Below are 25,412 nucleotides of genomic sequence, written 5' to 3' on the forward strand. Positions count from 1 at the left end.
TCATGTGTATAGCAATTTTCTTCAATATACTAAATTATGGAATTGTTTGTATATAATATGGTTAATAATTAATTGAAAATCTGATAGAGACTGTAAATGTTTCACAGAAAATAACAATCAAAATAGTAGCGATCCCTATTTAAATTTTAACTATATTACGTATTACTTAATATGCAATTATGTCAAATAAAAACGGTTAGTCCATCCTAACATGAATTATTATTAAAACCATATTGAGCGAAAGACTAAATTTACATTTTTTTCCTATCTAATGCCAGGGTTCAACAAAATTCTCATTTATTTCAACTAGTAATAAATATGCAGAATCTTTAATGCTCTCCTACAAAACATCGTTTTAAGTAGTTTATCAAATCACTCCGCATGTTTCACCCAATTTGCATAATTAACAATTTCGTATTTTTTATTAATACTTTACTATAAGTTTATCGTACAAATTTATAAATAGTGGGGGAATGAGATATCAAATAGTAACGTGATTCATTAAGATAGAGCTAAAAAAAGTCTATATATATAAACATCTTCTGATTGTATGTTATTCAACCTGAAGCTATCTTGAAAATGACTTCTTTGGTAAGTGAAATTTACTCACATTGTGTTTATTTTTAAACTTTTAGCAAAAAAGTACAATGGATACAAAAACAAAAATAAGAATGTGGTAATAATTAAAATTGAAATTAACTAAGAGGATGGCTAGATAGTACACTTTTTAAATTCTATTTTATTTTAAAGATAAATAAATTATATCAACATTTATTAACATCGATTTTACACAAAAAAATATTAAGGCCCATTTTGTCCAACTTCTAATTAATTAATTTGTCTGTTAAATCTCTATCTAACAAACAGCATATGCATAAGAAAGTGACAGACATAAATTTGACAATTAAACTTACTTAGCAGTCCCAAGTGAGTGAGAATAGTAATTTAAAGTTATACTCATAATTATCTTTCCTTTTTAATATCCCATTAACTTGAATATTATGTTTTTGTTATTATAGCCCAAAGTTAAGAAATACAACATAGCGAAGACAATTTTTATTTTAAACTTTAATAAAACTGAAAATTAATTGAAGTATCCTACCATTTTAGTTATATATACCTACATAACGTAACTTGTTTGATGGTTTACTTGAAACATAGAGGCTTACGTTTTAGTATTTTGTAATGCAGTTCATTAGTTTCTTAAATTCTTAATATTCGAGTTATTCCTGTTTTAAATTCAAAATTAACTTACAGTTAAATAACTCCAAAACGATTGCAAAACTATTTGTTTGACTAAAAATACTTAATAGGATTTTTTTATTTCAAATGCAATTTTAAATAAAATGCGATCTTCGAAAGTGTAATAAAACGTTTGCTGTAGAAATTCTTAGTTATCTGAAGAACAGCGTAAAGATACAGCTCCCAAAAATTCAAAATGTATACGACAAAAAGTGTTTTTGAACTTCCGATGGACACTGTTTTCAGAATTTCCACAAAAAATTCGTATGGGTACATTTATTATAAATGGACAGTTTTAGTTTTTTTTTAAATAAAAATAACAACTGGAAAATTAGTCTTTTTTTCGGATAGGATTGAAGATATTTCTTACTTTACAGTGCAGTTGGAATTCAAATCGTCCTGATAAATTTCCAAAAAAATTGAAAAACTTGAAATTTTTTAGTTTTTAATGGAAGTACCTCTATATTTGTATACCAGTCCAGCGAAATGTTATTAATTAGTTACCTAAATCATTAGCTCAATTTTCTATAAACTATTCATAGGTATATAAAACATTTTTAGAGATATTTGAAAAAATATGAAATATTTTTTAATTACAACACTACATATTGGAAACCAGTGGCGTTAGACTTTTTGAATTTCAACAAAAAACTTACTCACCTAAAGGTTAGCTTGGCATTACAGTTTCAAAAGGACATTGGTACTGTATTTCAAAGATTCTCTGATACGCTGCATAGTTCTGTTTTCTTTAATAATAATAATCTATTAATTACTTTAAAAAATGGTCATTTCTTTAACGCGTCAGTATGATAAAGAAACGAAAAGTGTTTAAAGATATTACAAATAAGTTTATCATAGTTAGATGCAGATGTGGACATTAAAATGTTTAGAACGTAAACTACATATGATTTAAAAAAAAACAGAATTTTATTAATTTCATACCTTAAACACGGTTAAACGTTTTAGACCGGAAACTTTTTTATCTGTACTCATTCAAAGAGTTTACAAAACAATTTGACGTCAAGTGGTTTTATAAGCAATATACTTAAACGCATTGAAAAATAGTTTATTCTTAATTTTTTGAACAAAACAATAAAGTTTGTAAATCATTCGAGTATTTTAATATTCACTTTAAGATTTTAAAGGCGATTTGTGAAGATAGGTAACCTTTTCATACAATATATGAATATTTCACAATTTCGAGCCATGTGTTTCGTTCAAATTAAGATTAAAACTATTTTGCAATACCACATTCATCGTACCTAGCATCTAAATGTGGAAAATAAGTAGGATATTCAAATTAAAAGCATCAACATTTAGATTCGTCTTAAATGGAGTAACATACTGTAATATTTATATTATAATTTATATATTTATATTAAAACATAGTAATGAAATAATTTGTTGCAGCTCTCCTTTGTTTCCATAGTAGCTTTGGGAGTTACAGCTACTTTAGGTGCTCCTCAGGGTAGCTTAGTTTTCCGCCCAACACAATACCAAAATGTCTTAAGTTCTGATAGCAATGACGGCCGATATATTCATGACACCAGTGGAGACTATTATCCTGATCAAAGTGGTTCTTACCAACATGATAATTCTGGGGATTACGTCCCCGATGATAATCCATACTTACATCAAGCTGGTGGTTCAGGCAGCGATTATAGCGGCTCAGGAGGTGTAGGTGGTAGTGGTGGATTTGGAGGCAGTGGAAGTACCATAGTCGTAGGAACAGGTTAGTAATAGAATAAATTTAGAATATTATTTGCAAAGAAATAGTAATGCATTTACGAAAGTTTTTCTTCTCAGTGTGAAGTTTGTATTCATATGGGAGGAGTGGAAGTTGTGGCTTATGATAAAAGACATGTTAAAACGTGGCTGAGATATGTCGATAACATCCAACTGATGAGAATTAATAAAATCGAGACCGATCTATATTTGATTTTCCTAACTACAGAGCCTTCATAAATGAATACAGGCCACATGATCAGCCATTTTATTTGGAGCAGTAATTTTATTTCCTTTATGTAGGTAATTAAATTTCTGTTTCACAGGCTGTGATTGGTGTAATTTTTCACGATATTCTATTCAACCAATCAGCGATCGCATTATCTCGAGCATAGTTGTAATGGTTTGTCATTATTCATTGTAAACGAATCATTAATATTGGTGGCATCAAGATTTAGGGATTTTTCGTTACCAGTATGTATCCCGTAATGCAGTTGTTTGCCACAATATTATTATTTAAAAGCACATGAGAACCTCTTATTTCTCTAGTTAATTTTCGTTTGTACACTAGTTAGTAAATTTTATAATTTTTTTAATTTAGTTTTAGTATATAGGGTCGGTCTTATTATTACGCACAAGCAAATAATGAAAATAAAAATAATAACTTGTGCTCTCAAATGGCACTGAATATTGCTGCAACATATTATTTTTACCACTTTTGAAATAGAGATTGCGATGTCAATAATAATTGTTGAATATACGGAAATGTTTTCTCCATAAAAAAATGTGCTTTCCTGGATAATTTTTGTTAAAAAAATGTGTTGCACTGTCTATGCGTGTAGAAGGAGAAAATATTTTTCAAAAAGTAAATACGAAAAGCATTGGATATAAGTTGGATAAGTATTCCATGGAGATACGTTGACAAATCTCAATTGCTGAATTATCAATTGCCAATGAGTATTATAAAAATAAATAAAATCAAACGCGAAATGAAAATTCAATAAAAAATAAGGTTTTACGTATTTTAAACGACATGTAATAATGAATTTATCCAGGATGTAAGATGTAATTAAAACGCTCAACGAAATTTTAATAACAGTATACATATACATGTGTTCAGATTGTTCCATTTTCAAAGTACAGGATGTTCAAAATTATAAAGATATTTGGTATATTTCAAGTTGCAAAAAACAGGTAAGGTCTTCCAAGTAAATAATATTTTATTTAAAATGCGTTTACTCTTGCTATTTGCCGTCGCGATGTACCGTTTTCAAGATAAATGTCAAAATGTTATACCATGTATACAGATATTATTAATGAAAGCATGATTATCTTTGAAATAATAATAATAATTCAGGTAATCACGTTATATATGAATAACATAAAATATTATTTATTTTGATGCCCTCAATTCCAAAAATTGAACATGAAATAAATAAACCACCTTTCCATTAATTTTAGATATCCTATACTTTGAAAATACAACATCTTGTATTCTTCTTTTGGCGTATATTTAACCAAGTGTTATGTTCCATTTCCTTATACCTACGCACCTCAGAATTTTCACAATAGAAAGAAATATGTATGAACTGCTTATTGTTCAATTGTTTTAATAAAGCTTTTAACGCTAAAACAGGAAAAATGCTGTTATTGACTATCATCATTTCAAGTTACATATGTAAATTCCTATCTATAATACTTAGTTGAGATTCCGTTAGCTTCTTAATCATTCAGTTTTTTTTAGCAATAGAGCAGTTTTGTGTTAATTATATCGTGTTTGGAATTCAATGACCTACCAAGATATGTACAAGTACATAAAGTCGATGATGCAGAATGCAATAGCCATCTTAAAATGTAGCATGCTAATTTAACCTGTTATGAAAATTAGTTGAATTATATCACAGAGTTTATTTTAAAATAAGAAAGTTGTTTGTAAAAAACACTTTTCTTTTCATCCTTTATTGTTACGATTCAAATTATGAAGGTTGTCTTTAATAACGTTTATCTTGATGGAATAGAATAAATATTGCATTGGTCAATTATGAGAATACAATGGTTATGGAAATTATTTACTTCTGTTTGAATAAGTAATATTTACCCAGATATAAATTTGGGTACAATACGATATACCTAGATATTATTCTTTTTATACTCTATCCATTGGGTAAATCAAATAATTACATAATGTTTGAAGTTTTCACCTTACTAAGCAAATTAAATTCGGCGATACAACGATAGCTATGCTGGGCTTGGCCGTGTTATATTAAAATGGATGAAACGATGATAGTTTATTCTGTATTTTTATATTGAAGTGTCCACAAAAGACTGTAGTCCAAAATCGGTAAGTTATGCATTCCGTATTGTTGTGCTAAAATTTTGGGAGCATAAAGTATACTTATTTGTAATACTAAAACACATAAAAATGTTAGATCGATCTTTATTTGTTCCGAAGTTACAGGTGTGTAAGTAAATAAATAAGTTTAAATGTTTAAGCCAAATAAAAACCTTTCACAAAAATATCGGTGAATGGTGCTTATGTTGTATGACTGCCTAGATCATCCAACCATAGTCCTCTAGATATTTATTTCTCTATATTGTGTTTCAATATTCATTACAGAGCAATTCTGGGGCGTATTTAGCAGGTTTCCAATAATAAAAGGAAACAAAAGTAAAATAAGTATTTTCACTTATCTACCTTAAAGCAAGGTGGGCAATTTAAAAACATAACGTACATTTAAGTTACTCGAAAGTCAAGCATTTTTCGAAAACATAAGAGAGTAGTAATTTGTAGAAAATTGATAGACGAATTTGAAAATATAATGGTTGTTACCCTAAAGCAGTGGCGTACCGTTTAGAAAAATATACTACAGATACCCTGTATCTCCGCCACTGGAGCATGTAAATTTTGGGAAAAGCCCTTAGATTTTGGACAATGTTTACATAAATACATGCGCCTAATTTCAAATTATTTCATTTACTAGTTTTTAAATTGTTTAAAAAAATTAAAAATACTTTTTGAAGTTTAACACAAACTTTATAGAAAAGAGGTTTCATTTTTGGTCACTATTTGTGAATCACCCTGTATAGAAAACACTTTCGTGCTGTAACTTAAATACTGATGTTTGTATACCTACAGGCCTTCGAGGATCATCTGGATCAAGTACTCCATCAGGTGCTTCATTGGGAATCAGTTCAGGAGTGTACGGCGCTAATAAGGTATCTGGAATTCCTGCAGCTGCTGGTTATGGTCAAGCAGCAAGTTTAAAACAAGGCAACGCAGCTGGTTTGTATGACAACAAGAACTATGCCATTATAAGAAAAATTGAAGTAGTTGAGCCAGAGAGTTATAACTACCTGTGAGTACATTAATTTACATATTTATTGGAAACTATTGATAGTATCACAAAATTCATTTTCTAATGGAATATCAAAGTTTCGTATGAGAAAGTTATTTATAATTTTATGACAAAAATAAACGTTAGGTTAAAATCATCAAAAAATTATGGGACTACAACTTTTCATAAAAATTTCTAAACATTCGGTATTGAAGTATTCGTTTTTGAAATGAAAGGTATTGAAGTTTTTTTTAAAGAAAATATGCAACGAAATTTTGTTTGCACAATCAGTGGCGTCGGTATAAAGTTTGCTGGTTACATATTGCTCAGAAATTATGCCACACCATTGGAAAAAGACCTTTTCATTCTTCATAAAAAATTTCATTTTAGTATCTTTATTTTTTCAGAATATATTTAGATATACGATTTTTTTAATCGTTCGACACTTTATATTTCAAAACCGAGGGCTTCAAAGCAATAGCAATAAGAATATATTCTTATATAAACTTTATTTTTGGCACATTGTGTGTTACTTACATCCTATATTTTATTTTTGAATCAACATTCTTAATAATAATAATAATTATTATAATACATATAATTTGAAAATCAAAAAGTCATCAATTTTTACTAAGGCATTATAAGGAACAAAATAAAAAAATGCAATCATTTAATGTTATATTTAGGCCCAGTACTTTGAGTCTCGGTTAAGGCTTGATTAACTAATCAGGCGATTAGACTGTAATTATTATTTATAAAATAAATCAGTATATGTACAGTCTAATCGCCCGATCAGTTAATCAAGCTTTAATCGAGACTCAAAGTACCGGGCCTTAAAGTGTATTAAATTAGGGTAGCGAAAAAAAAAAAGATTATCTAGTTATGTTTGTTTTTACCTTTTCGTCTTTTTATTAGTTATTTTAACTGGGAAATTGTGTCAGTAATAGTTAAAAGTTTTGCTCAATACATATTCTCAAAAACTGTGAAGATTTTTGACAATGTATTTTAAATAGTTTTTTTTTCTTCAGAAAAGTATATTATTTTCAGAAATTGTTATGGACTTTTTTTTAGACAAAAAACTGAATCTAAGGACATGTTTCAATTTTCATGTTTTTTATCACCCATTTGGAATTATTAAAAAGATTTGTTTTTGGCAGTGCATTTTTATCACGTAAATTTTTTTATTAGATTTTCCGCACCCATGCGCATAGAATTTTTTTTGCTATCCTGTTTTATTGTCCTGCATGATACTTACAATATACACTTCTAAATATAAAAGTATATTCAATATTCTGTATTTCAGTAACGGTACTTTTGAAATTACCAATTTATTTTTACAGGGATATTACGCAATTAGGTACCAGCTACTTTCTAACTAAAAAGTCTTTTACCATCATCGTGAACTATTAAAATATCCAGGGAGTGGTTTCAGGCTAAATTAAATATTCTGCATAAATAATTAGAAAAGGAAGGATATACTTGACCTTTTTGTATTAATGCAAGTATAATTCTAAAATATGGCAAGATAAATGTCACATGAATAAGCGAATGTTATTCAGCACATCTTTTTATATGACATAATTCGCGGTAACATAAATACCAACGTGACTTTGCTAACACACATCTGAACTAACTGTTCATGTGTTTCAAAAATTTTTTCTTAATGTATTGCTTTGCTTGCAATTATTATCTTCATGTATTTAAATTCGTAGATTTATTTAATAAATTATCCCGTCCCGACATGTAAAACTCAATTATTTTTTTAAATTTTGATATTTTTGACAACATAATTATTGTAATGATATTATTAACATTCCCAGATCTACAAAAGAAAAAAGTTTATTGTAAATATTACCTATTTTATATTTTGAATGTGAATTATTATAACAAAGTCTACATACAGAGAAAGCTGAAAAAGTTACAGTTATAAATACAAAGAAAAAGTATGTCAAACAATGACAATCTGTTAACAATGCAATTATTTCCAGTTTACTAGTTATGCTTTCAACTCCTTTTAGAAAATAATGAGTTTTGAGTATTAGTCATAAAAAAATTCTCTGACACTGTAGTTTAGGCAGATAAAATTATCTCCTGTTTACCTGGTTGCCTATAATATTACAGTCATAATTAATTATATAATCAATTTAATTTTCATAATTATTAAAAAACATTGTATCATATTTATTCTAGCTATGAAACTGAGAACGGAATTTATGCTGAAGAACAAGGCCATCTAGTTAATAAAGGTTCCGAGAACGAAGCTATAAATGCAAAGGGATACTTCACCTACACTGGTCCAGATAACGTTGTATACACTGTGCAGTACACCGCTGACGAAAATGGATTTGTACCTCAAGGTGCCCATTTACCTACTCCACCACCAATTCCAGAAGCTATTCTTCGGTCTCTCGAGTATCAAAAATCTATAGGTGAATTGTAAATGAATTAAAACTAATAATATTTAATATAAATTATATCGAGAAAGTTTGTCTTTTAAATACCGAGTCTGAATTATGTTTCTGTAACAAAATCTAAATACTCAGGTTCACAGTATTATACCTATCTATCTAACATTAATTATTATTAATTGAATGGCTAATTCAAAATCCTAAATTATACTGTCGAAATTGAGTAGCAAGTAGAAAATACTAATTGAGGCAAAAACTTCAATATGAATATGCGAAAATGCTCACTAATACAAATGCGAATTAAAGTGGTCTGTTCAAAAATGCATTTTTCCTAGAAGGTATCTGAATTATAAACGGTTTGTGAGATCGGACTTATAAGCTTTTTTTTACTTAAAGCTTACCAAATAATATAAATAAGTATTTAGATTTAATAACACACATCGCTTCTTAATAAATCGGCGATACCTTTTCCTGTAGTATGAGAAATTAGTATCAGAAAATCAAAAGTGTCAGGGTACGCTAAAGTTTTTCTGATATATTAAAATAAGAAAATAAGTTGAAAATTACATAAGAGAAATCTGTACTTTTTTCTTAGTTCTCAACATTAAAGGGTTCTACTAGTAATTTTTTTATCAGTCTTTGTCGCTTTTCAATGGTATCAACAAAATTCAAAATTTATAGATCTACAAAGCATAACAGTGATATTGCGACAAACTTTGAGAGCTGACACTTCTCAAGACAAACAAGAAAAACATAAATAACGATTAATGTTAAAATGTTTCTTAACGTCTTTAGAGTCTTTAAAAAATTGTATATGAAACTCAGTTTTTGATTGTTTACTCAAGAATCGTGGAAGATATAGACCTCAAACTTAGTACAGTAGCTCAATCTCTCGCAGTAACTAACTATATGGAACATTTGATCTAGAACTAACAAGAAGCGTCAAAATTAGAAGGGATTTGAAATGTTTTAAATACACAAAAAAAATATTTGACATCTCATAGGATACATTCTTTGCATTTGAGGATCAGGTTATTTTTTTTCAAATATGGGTTATTGCTAAGTTTGTAGGTGGCACTGCTATCAGTTTATACTCTTTTGGGCTTCAAAATACGTTATAAGTGACACACAACTGTCATTAAAATTACTTAGATATAAAAACTGGAGATTGTCTACTGTCTACAATTGTCTACAATCAAATCACATTTTGTATAGAAAGTAGGTTTTATACGACAGAATTGTAGTATTAGTAGAAGTATTTATTACAACGTATATTACAAAACTGAAGTATTATACTTACAAATCACAAATCAAAAACTGAGTCGCTACTGAAGGCATGTTGATCTAGTTTAATCTATACAAACCTACCTTTGGGTCTCAACATAAAAAGAGAAGTTCAATAGCATAGTATAAAAAAAATATTATAACTAAGTATTTTCTGAATACTATGATGCGAATGAGATACTGTTGATGAGGAGAATCGTTAAACTGAATATAGGGATGAAGAAAATATAATGAAACTAAACGACTTTGAACAGTATTGTTTTTTACTTATTTACAACTTTTTGGTTTCGAATGTGGGCGAGACATCTGAAATGTCATAGCTACTTAATGCTTACAAAGCATTGTTTTGTACTTACTATTATTATTTTCTGGTTAATTAGGTCAATAATCTTTTTAATATATCACATGATTTGAGAATATATAATAATATCACTATTCCTAATTAGCTAGAAAGTCAAAGCGGGGAGAAGAGGCCGAACATTATCATTAAGTACCTAATTTTTGTGACCAGGAACAACTTACGTTAGCAAGACCTAGTCACCTAGCTAGAACCTGGAGACTGAAGCCGATGATGTCATATACATCGATAGTAAGACCTAGAATATTTTATGGCGTTGTGGTATGCTAAATCTATCACCGCTTCATATAGTTGTGGAAAGATAAGCAGAGAGAAAGAGACTGGAATCCATATTCCAGGATTATAGTAATATCTATGTCTCAAGGCTCCACTTCCATAAGGCATTTGAGGCTAGATGGAAGATGGAACCTAGTATGGTTAACGGTCGGCTCCAAAATGGCCAGAGAGATGGGTGCAGGAATATATGAACTCAGATCTCGATGGAGTGTAAGCTACAGTTTGGGGATGTTTCCCACTGTATTTCAAGCAAAATTTTCGTAATAATGGCTTGTTTAGCAGAGAATGTACGTAAAAGTTATAATCGTAAACTAATATACATATTCAAGCTGCAATTAAGGCTTTAGATACACATGGTAAGTTCAAAACTCGTGTATTACAAATGCTGACTGGCATTGAGCCCTTCAATGGCACATCTCCCAGTGTGGTCAAGGGGGCTCTGGACAAATGTCAAAATATATATAATACTGGGCTTCACCGGAGCAACTTATGGAGTGTCTTAGAAGGAAAGAGCAAATGAGTTGCTGAGCTTGAATAAAATTCTTCTACTCAGGAAAGTAATGGAACTTTAGGAAACATCTATACAAGCTAAAGCTTGTAGATAGTTCGGTCTGCCGAGAATGTGACTCGACTGATGAAACTTCCTCCGCATATCCTGGGTGAGTGCCCAGAATTTGCATGTAGTAGAATGACGCTTTTGGGAAAATCTTGCTTCTTGCTGAATAGGATTGAATGCATAATAGTCCTAATAAGACCTCGGTTCTATGGGACTTGAATAGAACTAAACTATAGATATAAGAAGAAGGAAGAATAAACTCTGGCCCACTTTTGATGCAGAAATACGGAATTCTAGAAAACTTGATTATAAGGTTGGTTAAACGCCGTCTGGTATCAATCTCTTAATTGACCTAAGCCAACCGCTTTCTATATAATATCATCTCTACCATACCAATGATGAGCATGCACATATTTTTCCTCTATTAGGCATACGGCAAATTTTTTTGGCTTCGGAAATCGAGACCCCGATTCTAGCCACAACAATTTAGAGATTGAAGCTTTCAATAAGTTATGGACTGGAATGACATAAACTTAAACTTTCATCGCTTAAGTAAAACACGTAATGGCGCATCATATCTGGGCATCCAATTTTTTAATGCATTACCAGCTCCAGTACGTCATCTCAACCCTACTTTATTTAAAAGCAAAATAAAACACTTTCTATTAATCAACACATTTTATACTAGGCAAGAATTTTTAAAAAGGGATCTCACCCTAATATGACTAACTTAGACGTAGGCTTAGCACACTTCAGTTGCATTCTTTCAGTTTTTTCTTATTACATTAGGTACTCATAATATTATTTTATCTTGTATTACTGTTGGTTTGTTTTGTTGTCTTCGTACAAACATTTTATTTTAACATTTGACAACCATTTATTGCTTGCACTTGTTTTGTTTTATTACCATTTTCTTTGTTCTTTAAATTATGAACTAGTTATGTGTCAACACTGCTGTACGCGTGTATGTTCTCTGTTGTATATTTTACTATCATTATTATTTTTTTTTCATAATTATTTTATACTATTACTATATTTTTTTACGTGTGTAAACACTTTTTGTGTAAGTTAACCCCAATAAAAAATATCTATATATCTATATATCTATCTATCTATCACTTAGAGATAACGAAATATAAATGAAACAAATCATTCCATTCTGAAGTATAATTTTTCATGGATTGAAGCAATTTTTAAATTAACGTATTTACAAATATCATGTACCGCTGATACCTATACGAAGTGATGTGTGTCCAAAAAAATACGGTTGTCGAATGGTCCCTATTATTATATATGAAACGTTTTTAGCATCTAATATCTGAATTTGATTATTTTTTCTCGTATTTATTTTGAAAATTGTGTTTCTATAACTTAATATAGAATAATTTAGTTTATAATATTTAAGTAATATATGTTTATCTTTACTTTAAATTGCAATAATGGACAAAGATATTTTTCAACTCAGTTTGTCATTTATTTGAATGAAAGGTAAATTGCATCTACACAACATTTTTTTTTTGATCATTGTCTTCATCAGATGAAAATGATACATTGTAAAAAACCTTGCAATAATTATTAGAGTATGAATTTGATATCAGAACAATATAGTGCATTCTGATGCACTCTAGTTATTTACTTACTATTTTAAAGTATATTATATAAATAAGTGTTCAAATATGGACGTATTTTAAATTAAATAATGTAAATGCAGTCCTAGTATTTAAAATGCACATTACTTCTGTAACGAAATGATTGAAATTGTTGCAGCCAATAAAACTGCAAATGGTAGGATAAAAAGTGCTAAAAATACCCCCACAGATCAAATTTGAATAATATTCTTACCGTTTATCGACTTCAATTCTTCTACTTCTTTCCTATTGCTATTGTTATTATTATTATTATTGTTATTGTTACTGATACTGTTACTGTTACTGTTACTATTACTCTTATTGTTATTGTTAGTGTTAGTGTTACAGTTGCCGTTATCATTATTTTAATAGTTTAGAATTTAGAATTAATAACACACATCGTTTCTGATTAATACCTTTCCCTGCGGTATGGGAAATTAGTATCTGAAAATCAAAAGTGTAATGGCACGTTAATTTTTTTCTAAAATAAGTTGAATATAACTATTTTCATTAGTTCTCAACCTTAAAGGGTCCTACTAGTAATTTTTTTATTAGTCTTCCTCACTTTTTAATGGTATCAAAAAAATTCGAAATTTATCGATATGCAAAGCATAGCAGTAACATTGCGACAAAGTTTGAGAGTTGATACTTCTTGTTAAGACAAACAAAAAACAGAAATCACGATTTTTTATTATTTACTCAAGAACAGTGGAAGATATAGACCTCAAATTTATACAGTACAGTAGCTCAGTCTCTCACAGTAGCTAACTATATGGAACATTCGATCTAGAAGCGTTAAAATTAGAAGAGATTTGAAATGTCTCAAATATACAAACCATTCCATTCTGAAGTTTAATTTTTCGTGAATTGATGCAATTTTTGAATAAACATTCTTATATATACAAACACCATGTATCGCTGACATACAAAGTTACGTGTGCCCACAAAAATACAGTTGTCGAATGGTCCGTATTACTATATGAAACGTTTTAGTATGTGCATCTAATACCTGAATTTGATTATTTTTTCTCGTATTTATACTGAAAATGATGTTTTTATAATTTAATATAATTTAATTTATAATATTTTACTATTACTGTTACTGTTACTATTACTCTTTCAGTTATTGTTAGTGTTACAGTTGTCTTTATTTTTGTTATTGTTATAGTAAGTTTTATCGTTACTGCTGGTATTGTGTTGCTTGCGTTATTAGTGTTGGTGTATGTGTTGGTATTTGTGATATTCTGGTCATCTTCGTTGTTGGTAGTTGATTTAACTTTATTGACAAACGTTTTTAAAATTCATGAATGTTCAAGTATTTTAATTTTTGATAAAAATAATGGAAATCAAATCCTATAGAAATGCTTTATACTCTTTCAAATTTTGATATATTTCATTATGCGTTTTAATGATAATGATAATGATAATGATAATGATAATGATAATGATAATGATAATGATAATGATAATGATAATGATAATGATAATGATAATGATATTTTTTTCGTAAAACTCAATGTTTTCGAGAAAAAGGGCAAAATGTGATCTAGCCACTTGGCAAAAATAAAAAATATGGGTCCCCTAAATTTGTCTTATGAATCTGTGATATGAGAGGGGCGAAGATGTGATGATGTTGATGATGACGATGACGAGGATGATGAGGAGGAGGCGGAGGAGGAGGATGAGAAAGACGAGGAGGAAGAGGAGAAGGATGAGGAGGACGACGACGACGCCGACGACGGCGACGACGATCACGACGACGACCACAACGACGATCACGACGACGACCACGACGACGACCACGACGACGACGACGACGATCTGTAGTGCAGTGCAGTACAATTACGTTTCGCTTACATTTCAAAGACCATCAGTACTTTTTAAACATTTTTAAAGTAAATGAAACTACAACGTATATTTGCGGAATTTAAGGAACTATCAAATATCTAAAAATATTATTAAAGAGCATCGAAACATGATTGGAATTACTTTGAGCAAATTTGATGCAGTGGCTATACAAGGAAAATGGCATGGCCATCTTGCTGTTAAATTATCAGGTTTGACATTTGACTAATTTGACAGTCCTCAGCACTGAATGTTCGGTAAATGTCACAAATACATTATAATCCGAAAAAACCGCCACATTGTCAAAATTATTTCATAAAAATAAATAAATTATTGACATCCAAATGACAATTCTAATACTCATCGTTAAATAGTGGAAGCAGTCTCAATGCTGTAATCGGCACTATATTACATATTGTAGTCTTATTGACTTAAATATGAATTAAACTTCTAAACTTGATTATGTAATTTATATAACTCAAAGAAATACAGTAATAATGCTGAACGTATTATGTTTACAAAACGTCAATCAATTCTAAATCTGACGGTCGCCTTCTATCTAACTGTTCGCAACAGATATATCGTCACTTAGTAACTGGACTCGGTCCGCAATATTGACAGCCGCTGTAAAGTGTGGTAGACAAAAGCACTATTTATTCATACGCACGCATAAAATGATTTGATTCAAAATTAACGTTGATGTTTCTAGATAGAATGCTTCCATTTCCCACGTTTAGGATAAACGGTTATCTCATTTTTCACTGCGATATTGTCGCGCTCAAACTTTACCCACGACCACAGTAATTAAAAGTTAGCAGCTGTTTGTTGGTACAATCATTGAAAGGTAAAAAATTGCATCAGAAGATAAAATTAAACTCGTTTCGAAAAATGAATGGGGGGTTTACTAGCACTTTCAAAGTGTGCAGAACCTTTGAAATATGGCCCTAAGAATAGTATATTTATATCTCAGAACCCTGTTGTACGAGAAACACTAAATTTGGTACACAGGGGTGTTATAACATATTGAATCTGATAGTGCTACGCCTTTTGGCGGGGAACCCCCTTAAGGCACTTTTTTGTAGACCCCCTTGTCTTTGGAACCAGCAAAATTTGGTCGCATATTTAAATTTAAACTATTAGTTTGCTAGAAAGCCATTGAATTTGGAAACTGTTTTGTCTCGTAATATTTTTTTCGTAAAACGAAATGTTTTTGAGAAAAATGGCGAATCACGATATGCATTTGATCACATTTTGTTATTTTCCACAAAACCATTGCGTTTTACGAAAAAAGTATGAAGTGACAAAAAATTAAATCCAAATTTAATGGCTTTCTAGCGGACTAATCATTTTTAAGAAATTTCTAGCTAACATCAAAAGTTTGTTTATAAAATCGGACCAAAAATACCTGCGACGTTATCGTCCAGCATAGGCAACTATTTAACATTGCACTACTACTACGCTACTATCAATTAAAAAATCCCTAAACCTCAGTGGAATGGTTGAAAGGGTTAGGCGTAATTAAATGAAATTGCTTTTAAAACTTTTTAATGTCAACTCTGTTGATATTAAACTTAATACATACAATATAGTTTTACATTTACGAAAAATACTTTAGTTTTTTCGTTCAAATGCTTTTAACCTTATTACAACGATAAAACTATCAGACTTCACTTGTTTATGAACAAATTACAAATTTTTACGGTGAAAACAAAAAGAACATGATGTGAAGCCATAACAGATTATTACATATTTTCAAATTTTATTACAGTGTAAATAAACATACAGTTTATTTTTCCTTATAGAAATAGCATTATAAAAAAGTTACAGTTTAGTGTACGATTAATTTACAAATTATTGCTCTAATAACATTACTTCGCTACAATATAAAATAAATTCACTCATAAATTAGTAAGCCAAAATATTGTTCTTCACTAGCTATACTCACACTTACTCTTCTATGCATAATTTCATTCACATTTTAAGAATAGTATTCTCCAGATATCCAAACAAAAATTAACCTAAATGCGCTAAATCCGGTGACCTGGCTGGCCACAACCCATCATAATATTCTTCTAAAAATTGATTTGTTGGTCTTGCAGTATATGCGGTTACTCCATCTTGTTCGATGTCTTTCAGGATCTATAATTTCATAGAATAATAAAGGTCCTGCTATACGTCTACTTGATATCGCTATTCAGACCCCTAATTTTAAGCTATATAAACTAGTTTTTAGAAATATATGAGGATTTTCTGTAGCCCACGTTCTATCATTTTGGCTATTTACATAACTTTTGATATGTGAAACCAGTGAAAAACGACAAATCCTATAAATTATTGTTCAAGTTTCCTATAAACTACTAAGCGCCATTTCGGAACGGCAAAACATTTACTTTGTATGGGTGTAAATGCAGTTGTTTTTATAAAGCTTTATAATCGAAAGTTCTAAAAATGAAAATGTTAGTATAAAAATATAATATTCAATCTCGATTTCAAATAAAATTTCAAAGTTAATATACAGAGCCTTTATAAAATGACTACGCGACCATCGAGCATAGGCAACCAATAATTCATGGTTAGTAATATCAAACGAAAATCTCTAAACCTCTGTCGAGTGGTTGAATAATTGATATAATTAAATAAAATTGTTTTTGAGTTTGATTTTAACTTGAACTGTTGTTATTAAGCTTAATACATATAATTTGTTATTAGATACTTGCTAAACACACTTCTATTTTTTGGTTGAAATGATTTTAACTTTATTAAAAGGAGAAAACTATCAAACTTCACTTGTTAATGAAAAAAATGCAAATTTTTAGTATGAAAATAAAAAGAACTTGATGTGAACCTATAATAGTTTATTATTATTATTTATTTAAATACAGAATAAAATAAAGAGAGACAGTTTACTTTTTATTATAGATAATTTACAAACCATTGTTCTTCGCTGTAATATAAAATTCGAACTCATAAATTAGTAAGCCATATTGCCATATTTGCAATAAACATTACATATTATGTTTAAAATGATGTCCTTCAATAGCTGTGCACAAATCCTCTCCTGTGCATATTTCCATACACATTTTGCAACTGTTGTTCAATAATTATATTGTTAATTAATTAAAACAAAAAATAATCTAAGGAAATTAGATCCGGTGACCTAGCTGGCCACACCCTCGACTATCAGTCGATTGTTGTCATTAAATTCTTACACTGTTGCTCTTGCAGTATGTGCGGTTGCTCCATCTTGTTGAAGGTAACCTACTTAAAACTCATGATATGTGCTAAAATCGGGTTTCATATAAGTCCAACAAATTATTATTCGTGTTACCACTTACAGTACCTACTGTAATCGTCGCCCATAGTTTATCGGAAGAAATTTATGCTCTAAAATTTTCACCTGATCTAACACATCCAAAGTCTCAGCAATAAATTGAGTAGCACACACAAGATTGACACTGTCGATCTACTAGGCATGAAGCCATGCTGCTTAGGAACAATAAAGTTTTTAGCATAAAAAGAAATGTGTTCGCGAATAATAATTTCAAATAATTTAGAGAAGTTGCATAAAATAGCAATAGGTCTGTAGTTTTCAACATCCTCCTTGTCCTTTTAAAAACCGGACACACACGATACTGTTTCTATAAATCAAGGAAGGTGTTAGATCTAAGGATTTGATTAAAAATACATAACGGTTTGGAAAATCTGTTATGAATTAGAAAATATTTAAGTATCAAAAAATGTACCATATTGCATAATTATGTTCAATCCCGAACAAAATATGGAAATAATAAATATAAATTCTGGGGAAACTCTAGTGATGCTATAGATCTATTTGTATTACAAAAGAGATGCATTAGGAATATTCTAAACATGAAACAGACAGATAGTGGATTATTCGTAGATTTTAACTTATCTCACTTATGTGATACCAGAAACAAAAATACATTAGTGACTGAATATATAGGAAAAATATAGTTATATTCAAAAAAAAAATTCCCGTATTCATTACTCAAAATTTATAATAAATTACCTTTAGGTATAAGAAATTTATCATACAAAGATATTAGGGTAAAATTAAACACAATTTTTTAGAGAAAGCATATTATACTTTAAAGGAATTTTTTGAAGATATTGATTTATCTTTTTATACTATATATGTATGTATCAGTGCATTAATTGTGTTATTTTGTTCGCGTTTACCTACTCATCAGCAATGTTAGTATTGGTGTGCATCTTGTTTTATATTTAATACAGTGGCGGCTCGTGACATTGAGAATAGATAAAGCATATTCATTGATTGACTACAAAAAAAAGCACCGCAGGTGAAAGTTTTCAAATTGTCAAGGTCAAACAGTTTTAAATGAATCTAGAAATTTTTAGTTACATTTGCAATATTGCCGAAAAGCTAACGTTTGTGAGAAGGATTTTCATTTAGATTTTATAAAAAATAGACATATTAGTTCCGCTTGTGGACTTCTGTGATCATTAACGCACACCGTACAATCATGTATGTTCCAAATAAGCTTTGTGGATATGACAGCCTCGCGCAACGGTCCCAAAATTGTTAAATCTCTCCTTATTCCACACGCCCGACTTTACACCCACAATTAAACAGGGCATACCAGAAAAGTTTTTTTAAATAAACACTTCCACACAACCGAAAACCATTCATTACGAAACTTCCGAACGTACACATTGTTTTTTGACTTCCCCTTCCATATCGCGAGAATAAGGCACAGGTCTCCGGCAATTTAAAAAATCCATTTTGTCCTGAATTTTCCATCTGGAAAACGGCGTTTCCAATAAAATACATACTGGATCATACATAAGAAACATTTCTACAAACATATAAAATATAAAACAAATATTAACTAAGAACCGTTATAATCGTGCACTGGGCGACGCGTATCGTATAAACTTTAACACGGCGTCCTGGGTAAGCGGCGACACACGGCCGGTGCAACCGGAACGGCCGAAGCAGTGATTTTCAAAATTAGAGCAGGTTCTGTCCTCCATACCAGGTACCGCCCAGCGCAAGCGGCTCGAGCGATTTTCATGCGGACGACGCGATCAAATTATTTGATAATTCCGCCTCTGCCGCTTCAGTTAACATTTTTAACACGGCGTCCTGGGTGAGCGGCGACAAACGGCCGGTGCGGTCGGCGCGTTCGACGCGGTTGAAGTGGCCGACGCGGTGTTAACGGTATATGCGATCAGACTGTCCTACGTGCACTTTCAACGCGCGGTAGCGTGGCAATCATGATAGTGTTGCAGTTGTCAAGATGTCGTGGACGAGGAAACGGGTCATTCTGTTAACTGAGAACACCCATTTAAACAGTATAATAATTCGTAAAAAACAAATAATAAAAAACGCATGATAAGCACAGTAGGTATTTTTAGAAAGATTTAAACATTTATATGAAAAATAAAGAAATTGTCGTAAAGAACTAGAACTATTTCAAGGGCATGCCAGCATGTTTCCCGAATATTCAACTACCTTGTAGACGCAATCAGTCCAGAAATTAAATATTCTGAGACTAATTTTCAACACCTATTTCTGTCAACAATGCAGGTCCATTCTCTGTGGACTATATATCGATTATGTTAATCTTTGTGTTTCATATCCCACAGTGCACTCACTGGAATTTTTCATACTATTAATTAAAAGTTCATTAAAAGTGTCAGACATGACGAAAAACTCATATAATTTTTAAGATTTAAAAATGTAAACTGAAGCGGCACAGGCGGTATTATCAAATAATTTGATAGCGTCGTCCGCATGAAAACCGCTCGAGCCGCTTGCGCCGGGCGGTACCTGGTACGTAGGACAGAACCTATGATCCTTTAATTTTGAAAATCACTGCTTCGGTCGTTCTGAACGCACCGGCCGTTTGTCGCGGCTTACACAGCCGTGTAACACGACGTCCTGGGTTAGCGGCAACAAACGGTCGGTACGGCCGTCGCGTTCGACGCGGTTAATGGATTCTCAGTTAACAGAACGATACATTTTCTTGTCCAGGACATCTTGACAACTGCAACACTATTATGATTACCACGGTACCGCGCGTTGAAAATGCACGTAGGACAGTCTGATCGTATTTACCGTTAGCACCGCGTCGGCCACTTCAACCGCGTCGAACGTACCGGCCGCACCGACCTTTTGTTGCCGCTCACCCAGGACGTCGTGTAAGTTTAAAGGCAGGCAATGGGCGATGACAAAGCTGCTTCAATATCCGCGTCACTCGTTCCCCCACGTCGTAGTTTACTCCCATATATTGTCCGCCTCGTTGCCATGACAACTGCTGTAAACAACGCTGTGAAGAGAAGCGGAATATAGACTAATTTCGATAAGAAGTGGATCTTATTTGTGGAAGGGCGAAATGGGCAGTGACTATTAGACGCCTTCATTATAGCCATCTTTCTCTAGCGTACGGATTTCTATGACTTTCTTTATCGCTCTCACGTAACGGCCGATGAACCATGGGGACTTTCCTACCCTGTATACGTTGTATGGTACGAGGTTGATGATTGATTCTGTTTATTTTTGCGTAACAAACAACCACAATACAATTTCAATATAGAATTATACCTAAATTATAAAATTTATATAAAATTAAAAATCCCTATCTCTTCTAGTTTTTAAGTTATCTACTATTTTTTGTGTAATCACCTAAAATCATATAATTTCTTGCGAGGATAGCTATGGAATTTTTAGTAAAACTTCAAAACAAACAACTAAACTGTCACAAGTTATTTATTATTTACAGACGTTCAATGAGACACAACCGTTTGCAAAATATTGATATATCTGTCGGCATTTAAATTTTCTTCGTAGATATGGTAAGAAATTTGGTTATCTTTAATTAGACAAAAAACATTAGATACGCTAAATTTATTTTGAAAGTTTCTTTCCCGGATAACATGAGGATTTTCAGATGCTCACAAATGAATATTATGTGTATTAAAAATACCTTTTCTCGTAAATTTTGACTCGTCTGTCCAGATAATATGATGCAAAAATTATGAATCTTCTTGGTATCACACTAACATCGTTTCACAAAATTGTACACGTTGCACGGCGTCACCTGGATGAAGAGCGGAAAGTAGCTTAAATTTGTATGCATGCATATCATTAGTTCTTAGCATCTTGTGAATGGACGCTCGTGAAATGCTAAAAATTCCATAGCTATCCTCGCAAGAAATTACAAGATTTTAGGTGATTATACAAAAAATAGTAGATAACTTAAAAACTAGAAGGGATAGGTATAAGGAACACTGATACTGTTCGAAAGAGAATAAAATTGTGTATCAGAATATAGAAAAACACACAGAATGTTCCATTTAAAAAAAAAGACTTATGAAGGTTTGAAGTTAACTAAACTCGGTATTAAATTTCTAGCACCCTGTATATAATTAAGCCACTTCGAAAGTATCGATGGGAAGCTTAGGGGTCTAGCTACCCTCCTTATAAATATTGTTGCTTTATTTTTCTTACTATAAAATAAACATGATTTGAAGCTAATCACTGTTTCTCTCCATTTTTTTGAAAAAAATTAAATATCTTGAAAACGGTTAATTTTAGGAATAGAGAAACTTCATAAAAGTCCACCTAAAATAACACGTAGAATCCAAAATTGCAATAATATGTAGGGTGTTCCATTTAAAATAAGCAAGTTGAAGGCGACTTCCGGTATAACGTGGACGTCATTATTTTAGTTGAGAAGGGCATGCCCGAAAACCCGGTACCCCTAATTTTCAAAATTCAAACCGAAGTACTCTCTGAAATAATTCTAATGGGCCGTCACCGTGAGACACCCTGTATTATTCAATTTACATATAAACAAACTTATTTTTTTATTTGTATTGAAAAAATGTCAAAATACTAACTTAACCTTGAACTATGAAACTGATTAAATAAATTAAGTAATAATAATTGGATTTAAACATACTTTCCCTCAAAATATTGCTGTTGTATGACTTTAACTACAATTTTTGAATTGTTTAAATTTTACTGTTAATGGGCCTGAATTTTTTACAGAATTATTTTCAACTTACAAATCTAAGGCAATAATTTAATAAGAGGTATTTACCTTTCTTTCTTCGGGAATGTTTTTTAAATTTATTTCTGAGAAACTTAAACTATGGATAATCTCTCGAGGCGTCATTCTCCTAAAAATGAACTAATCTGGAACTTACACGACACCACACTGGAAGCTCGTTGGCTATCGGCAACTTTGGTAGAATGATTTCCGGGCTGGTTACCGCATCGTCGATTTACAACTCTTGACGTTTCGAGAGACATCGCTCTCTCCTTCAGAAGTTACTCTGAAGAGAGCGATAATATCTCTCGAAACGTCAAGAGTTGTAATTCGACGACGTGACAACCAGCCTGAAAATCATTCAACCATTAACGACAGTCACGGAAGTCTACAAACAAAACTATCGGCAACTTTATTTGAGAGAAAAATCGACCACTTTGAAGGATGTGTTCCAAGTTAGCACGACACTATTTAAAAAGTTATCCATACATTTTATATAAGAACTGGATATTGTGTTTTCAATTATGGAAACTATTTTCTTTATTAATTGTGGTAATAATAATGCGCCACATAATTCAAGGCAGGGAATGTGGAAATTAGGAGAACTGTAGCAAATGTATAATTTTCTAAAGGACTGAACAACAAATCTGATTCTTCGTTATATTGGAATGCATTTAGGATTTCATTTGAATTACATAGTTTGAATCCGATCAACTCAGCTAATTTGAATGTTTTTAATTACTGGAATACTATCTAATAATGTTATAAATAATACTGTAATTAACGATTTTATTCTATAAGGATCTAAATCTGCCTTTACTTAAACGGATTTTTTTTTTCTCAGTGTACTTTGTAACCCTAGCCACTAAAAATTAAAGTTGACGAGCTTATATCATTATTTTGAATACTAGAATCATTTTGAAGAATTTGGTTCTTCAAATTGGTTGATGATGGTTGAAGTTCAAATTCGAGTTGCGATTATTGCTATTTTGATAGTTATTTTAATTATTTGCATTTTGTATTGAATAATTTCTATATCTGAACATATTCGGTGATGAATGTGGCTAAACTCCTGTATTGAAACTTCTATTATCTATTTCATTCTGAAAATTACTTTTTTCTTTATGCAACAACGCGTGATGCAAATTTTGACATTTAGTACACCTACGAATGTACGTACATTTATTGCTGAAATGATTATACACTAAACTATAAAAACATGTTATTTTTTACAAATAGTTTTAGCTTTTAGCTGAGACATATTACTAAAATTTACGTAAATATAAATTTTATGGTTATCTAATTTACAGATCAAACATAGTGATGGCTCTTGACCTCCACACCAGATCTGGCGGAAAAATTTATTTACAAACTATCGAAAAAAAATGAAATATTAAACTTTATTCTAAGTACTATTGAAATATAGGAAACATTTGCTCAACATTACTTTTTATAGTGAAAGTCTAATTTTCTGCTTTTGTCCAAAATAAATTTTTCAATTACTTTTCCATTAAAGTTTGGCATTTATCGCACTACTGATTTTTCAATAGACAGATGACTGTTAATCTATCTTTACAATCAATTTAAACTTTTACATTCTTTTAAAAAACACAATAAGCAATAATACGTAAGTAACAAAATTTTACACCACATCTGAATATATTACGTTTAATAAGAAAAAAAAGCCATGGATGACTATTTGTTTACAGTTGGACTAAATAGAGCCCAAACTGCATAGTAATTATGTATTACTCCCACTCCGTCTTTCACTGCTGCGCGACAGTAACCATGACCACCGCTGTGAACTCTTTATAGATGTAGGAGCGAGTTACGTGTAGCCCACGTATTCAGAGTTTTTCAAACGAATTTTGCAAGTCGAGTTATAGTCTTTCCGATCTCAATTGAAGAACCAAGAGGTTGGCAGTATGTACCACGTTCGGTCCCTGACGCAGCAACTCGGCATTGAAATATTTGAAAAACTTGTTCCAATTTTTATTTAGCTATTTAGGGACACCTATAAAATTTTATTGCTAGACGTTTTTATACATGTTCAACTGACTTCGGAAAGACTATAAATTGATTGCACTATACAAATTTAATAATTTCTTTTTAATGTGTTTCATAGGGATAATCTATTAAATTATCCAGATAACATTGTAAACTAATTTTAAATTAAATTTTCTATGAAAATTTGTAAGGGTGCGCCGGCGCTGCTCCAGAATTTTGCAGTTTTGGGAAAAATTTACTTGATCTTTTAAATTAGGGATCTTTTTCGACCAGGATTTAAGTCTGGAACTACTTATCTTTAGAGAATTGATCTGGTGTTATCTAAAAGTTAAGAAGTAAAGTTAATGTAGATCTCTTATCATAAGGAATCATAAAATCAAACTCTTTCTTGGTGCTAATATCTGGTTTTTGTAATAAAATATACACTAATAATAAACCCTAATAATCTTCGTTATTATCTAAGTTTTGTTTTAAAAAGTTAACGAATTCTCTAAGGTTCGTGGCGTTTGTCTTGCTCAATGAAGCAGTCTTTAATCAAATTTTAATGTAAACATAAATAATATTTACTTAATTATATATTCATATGCTTTCTAGATTGCAACGCTACGATAAAATTAGAGCTGCTTTAAAGTCAAATTTCAAAAAAATGTTATTAGTTCATCTTTCAAATAGGATTTATGTATCTAATATTAATTTTTCTGTTTGTTAA

The 25,412-nt window shown here is 30.9% G+C and overlaps 2 protein-coding genes across 2 annotated transcripts; both read left to right on the top strand.

The window, feature by feature from the left end:
* The first annotated feature begins 579 nt into the window (after positions 1 to 579).
* On the top strand, positions 580 to 8,778 carry LOC108913300 (larval cuticle protein LCP-30-like). The gene is made up of 4 exons (XM_018718829.1): positions 580 to 591; positions 2,653 to 2,974; positions 6,104 to 6,323; positions 8,493 to 8,778. Exons 1-4 carry the CDS (start codon positions 580 to 582, stop codon positions 8,740 to 8,742), a joined length of 804 nt encoding a protein of 267 aa, XP_018574345.1. The 3' UTR covers positions 8,743 to 8,778.
* Positions 8,779 to 10,706: 1,928 nt separating this feature from the next.
* LOC108913301 (phosphopantothenoylcysteine decarboxylase subunit VHS3-like) lies at positions 10,707 to 14,639 on the top strand. Its single transcript, XM_018718830.1, has 2 exons — positions 10,707 to 10,838; positions 14,427 to 14,639. The coding sequence occupies exons 1-2, from the start codon at positions 10,707 to 10,709 to the stop codon at positions 14,637 to 14,639; spliced, it is 345 nt and encodes a 114-aa protein (XP_018574346.1).
* The last annotated feature ends 10,773 nt before the right edge of the window (positions 14,640 to 25,412 follow it).

The sequence above is a fragment of the Anoplophora glabripennis genome, unplaced genomic scaffold (assembly GCF_000390285.2).
Source record: "Anoplophora glabripennis isolate ALB-LARVAE unplaced genomic scaffold, Agla_2.0 scaffold933, whole genome shotgun sequence".
Taxonomy (NCBI): Eukaryota; Metazoa; Arthropoda; class Insecta; order Coleoptera; family Cerambycidae; genus Anoplophora; species Anoplophora glabripennis.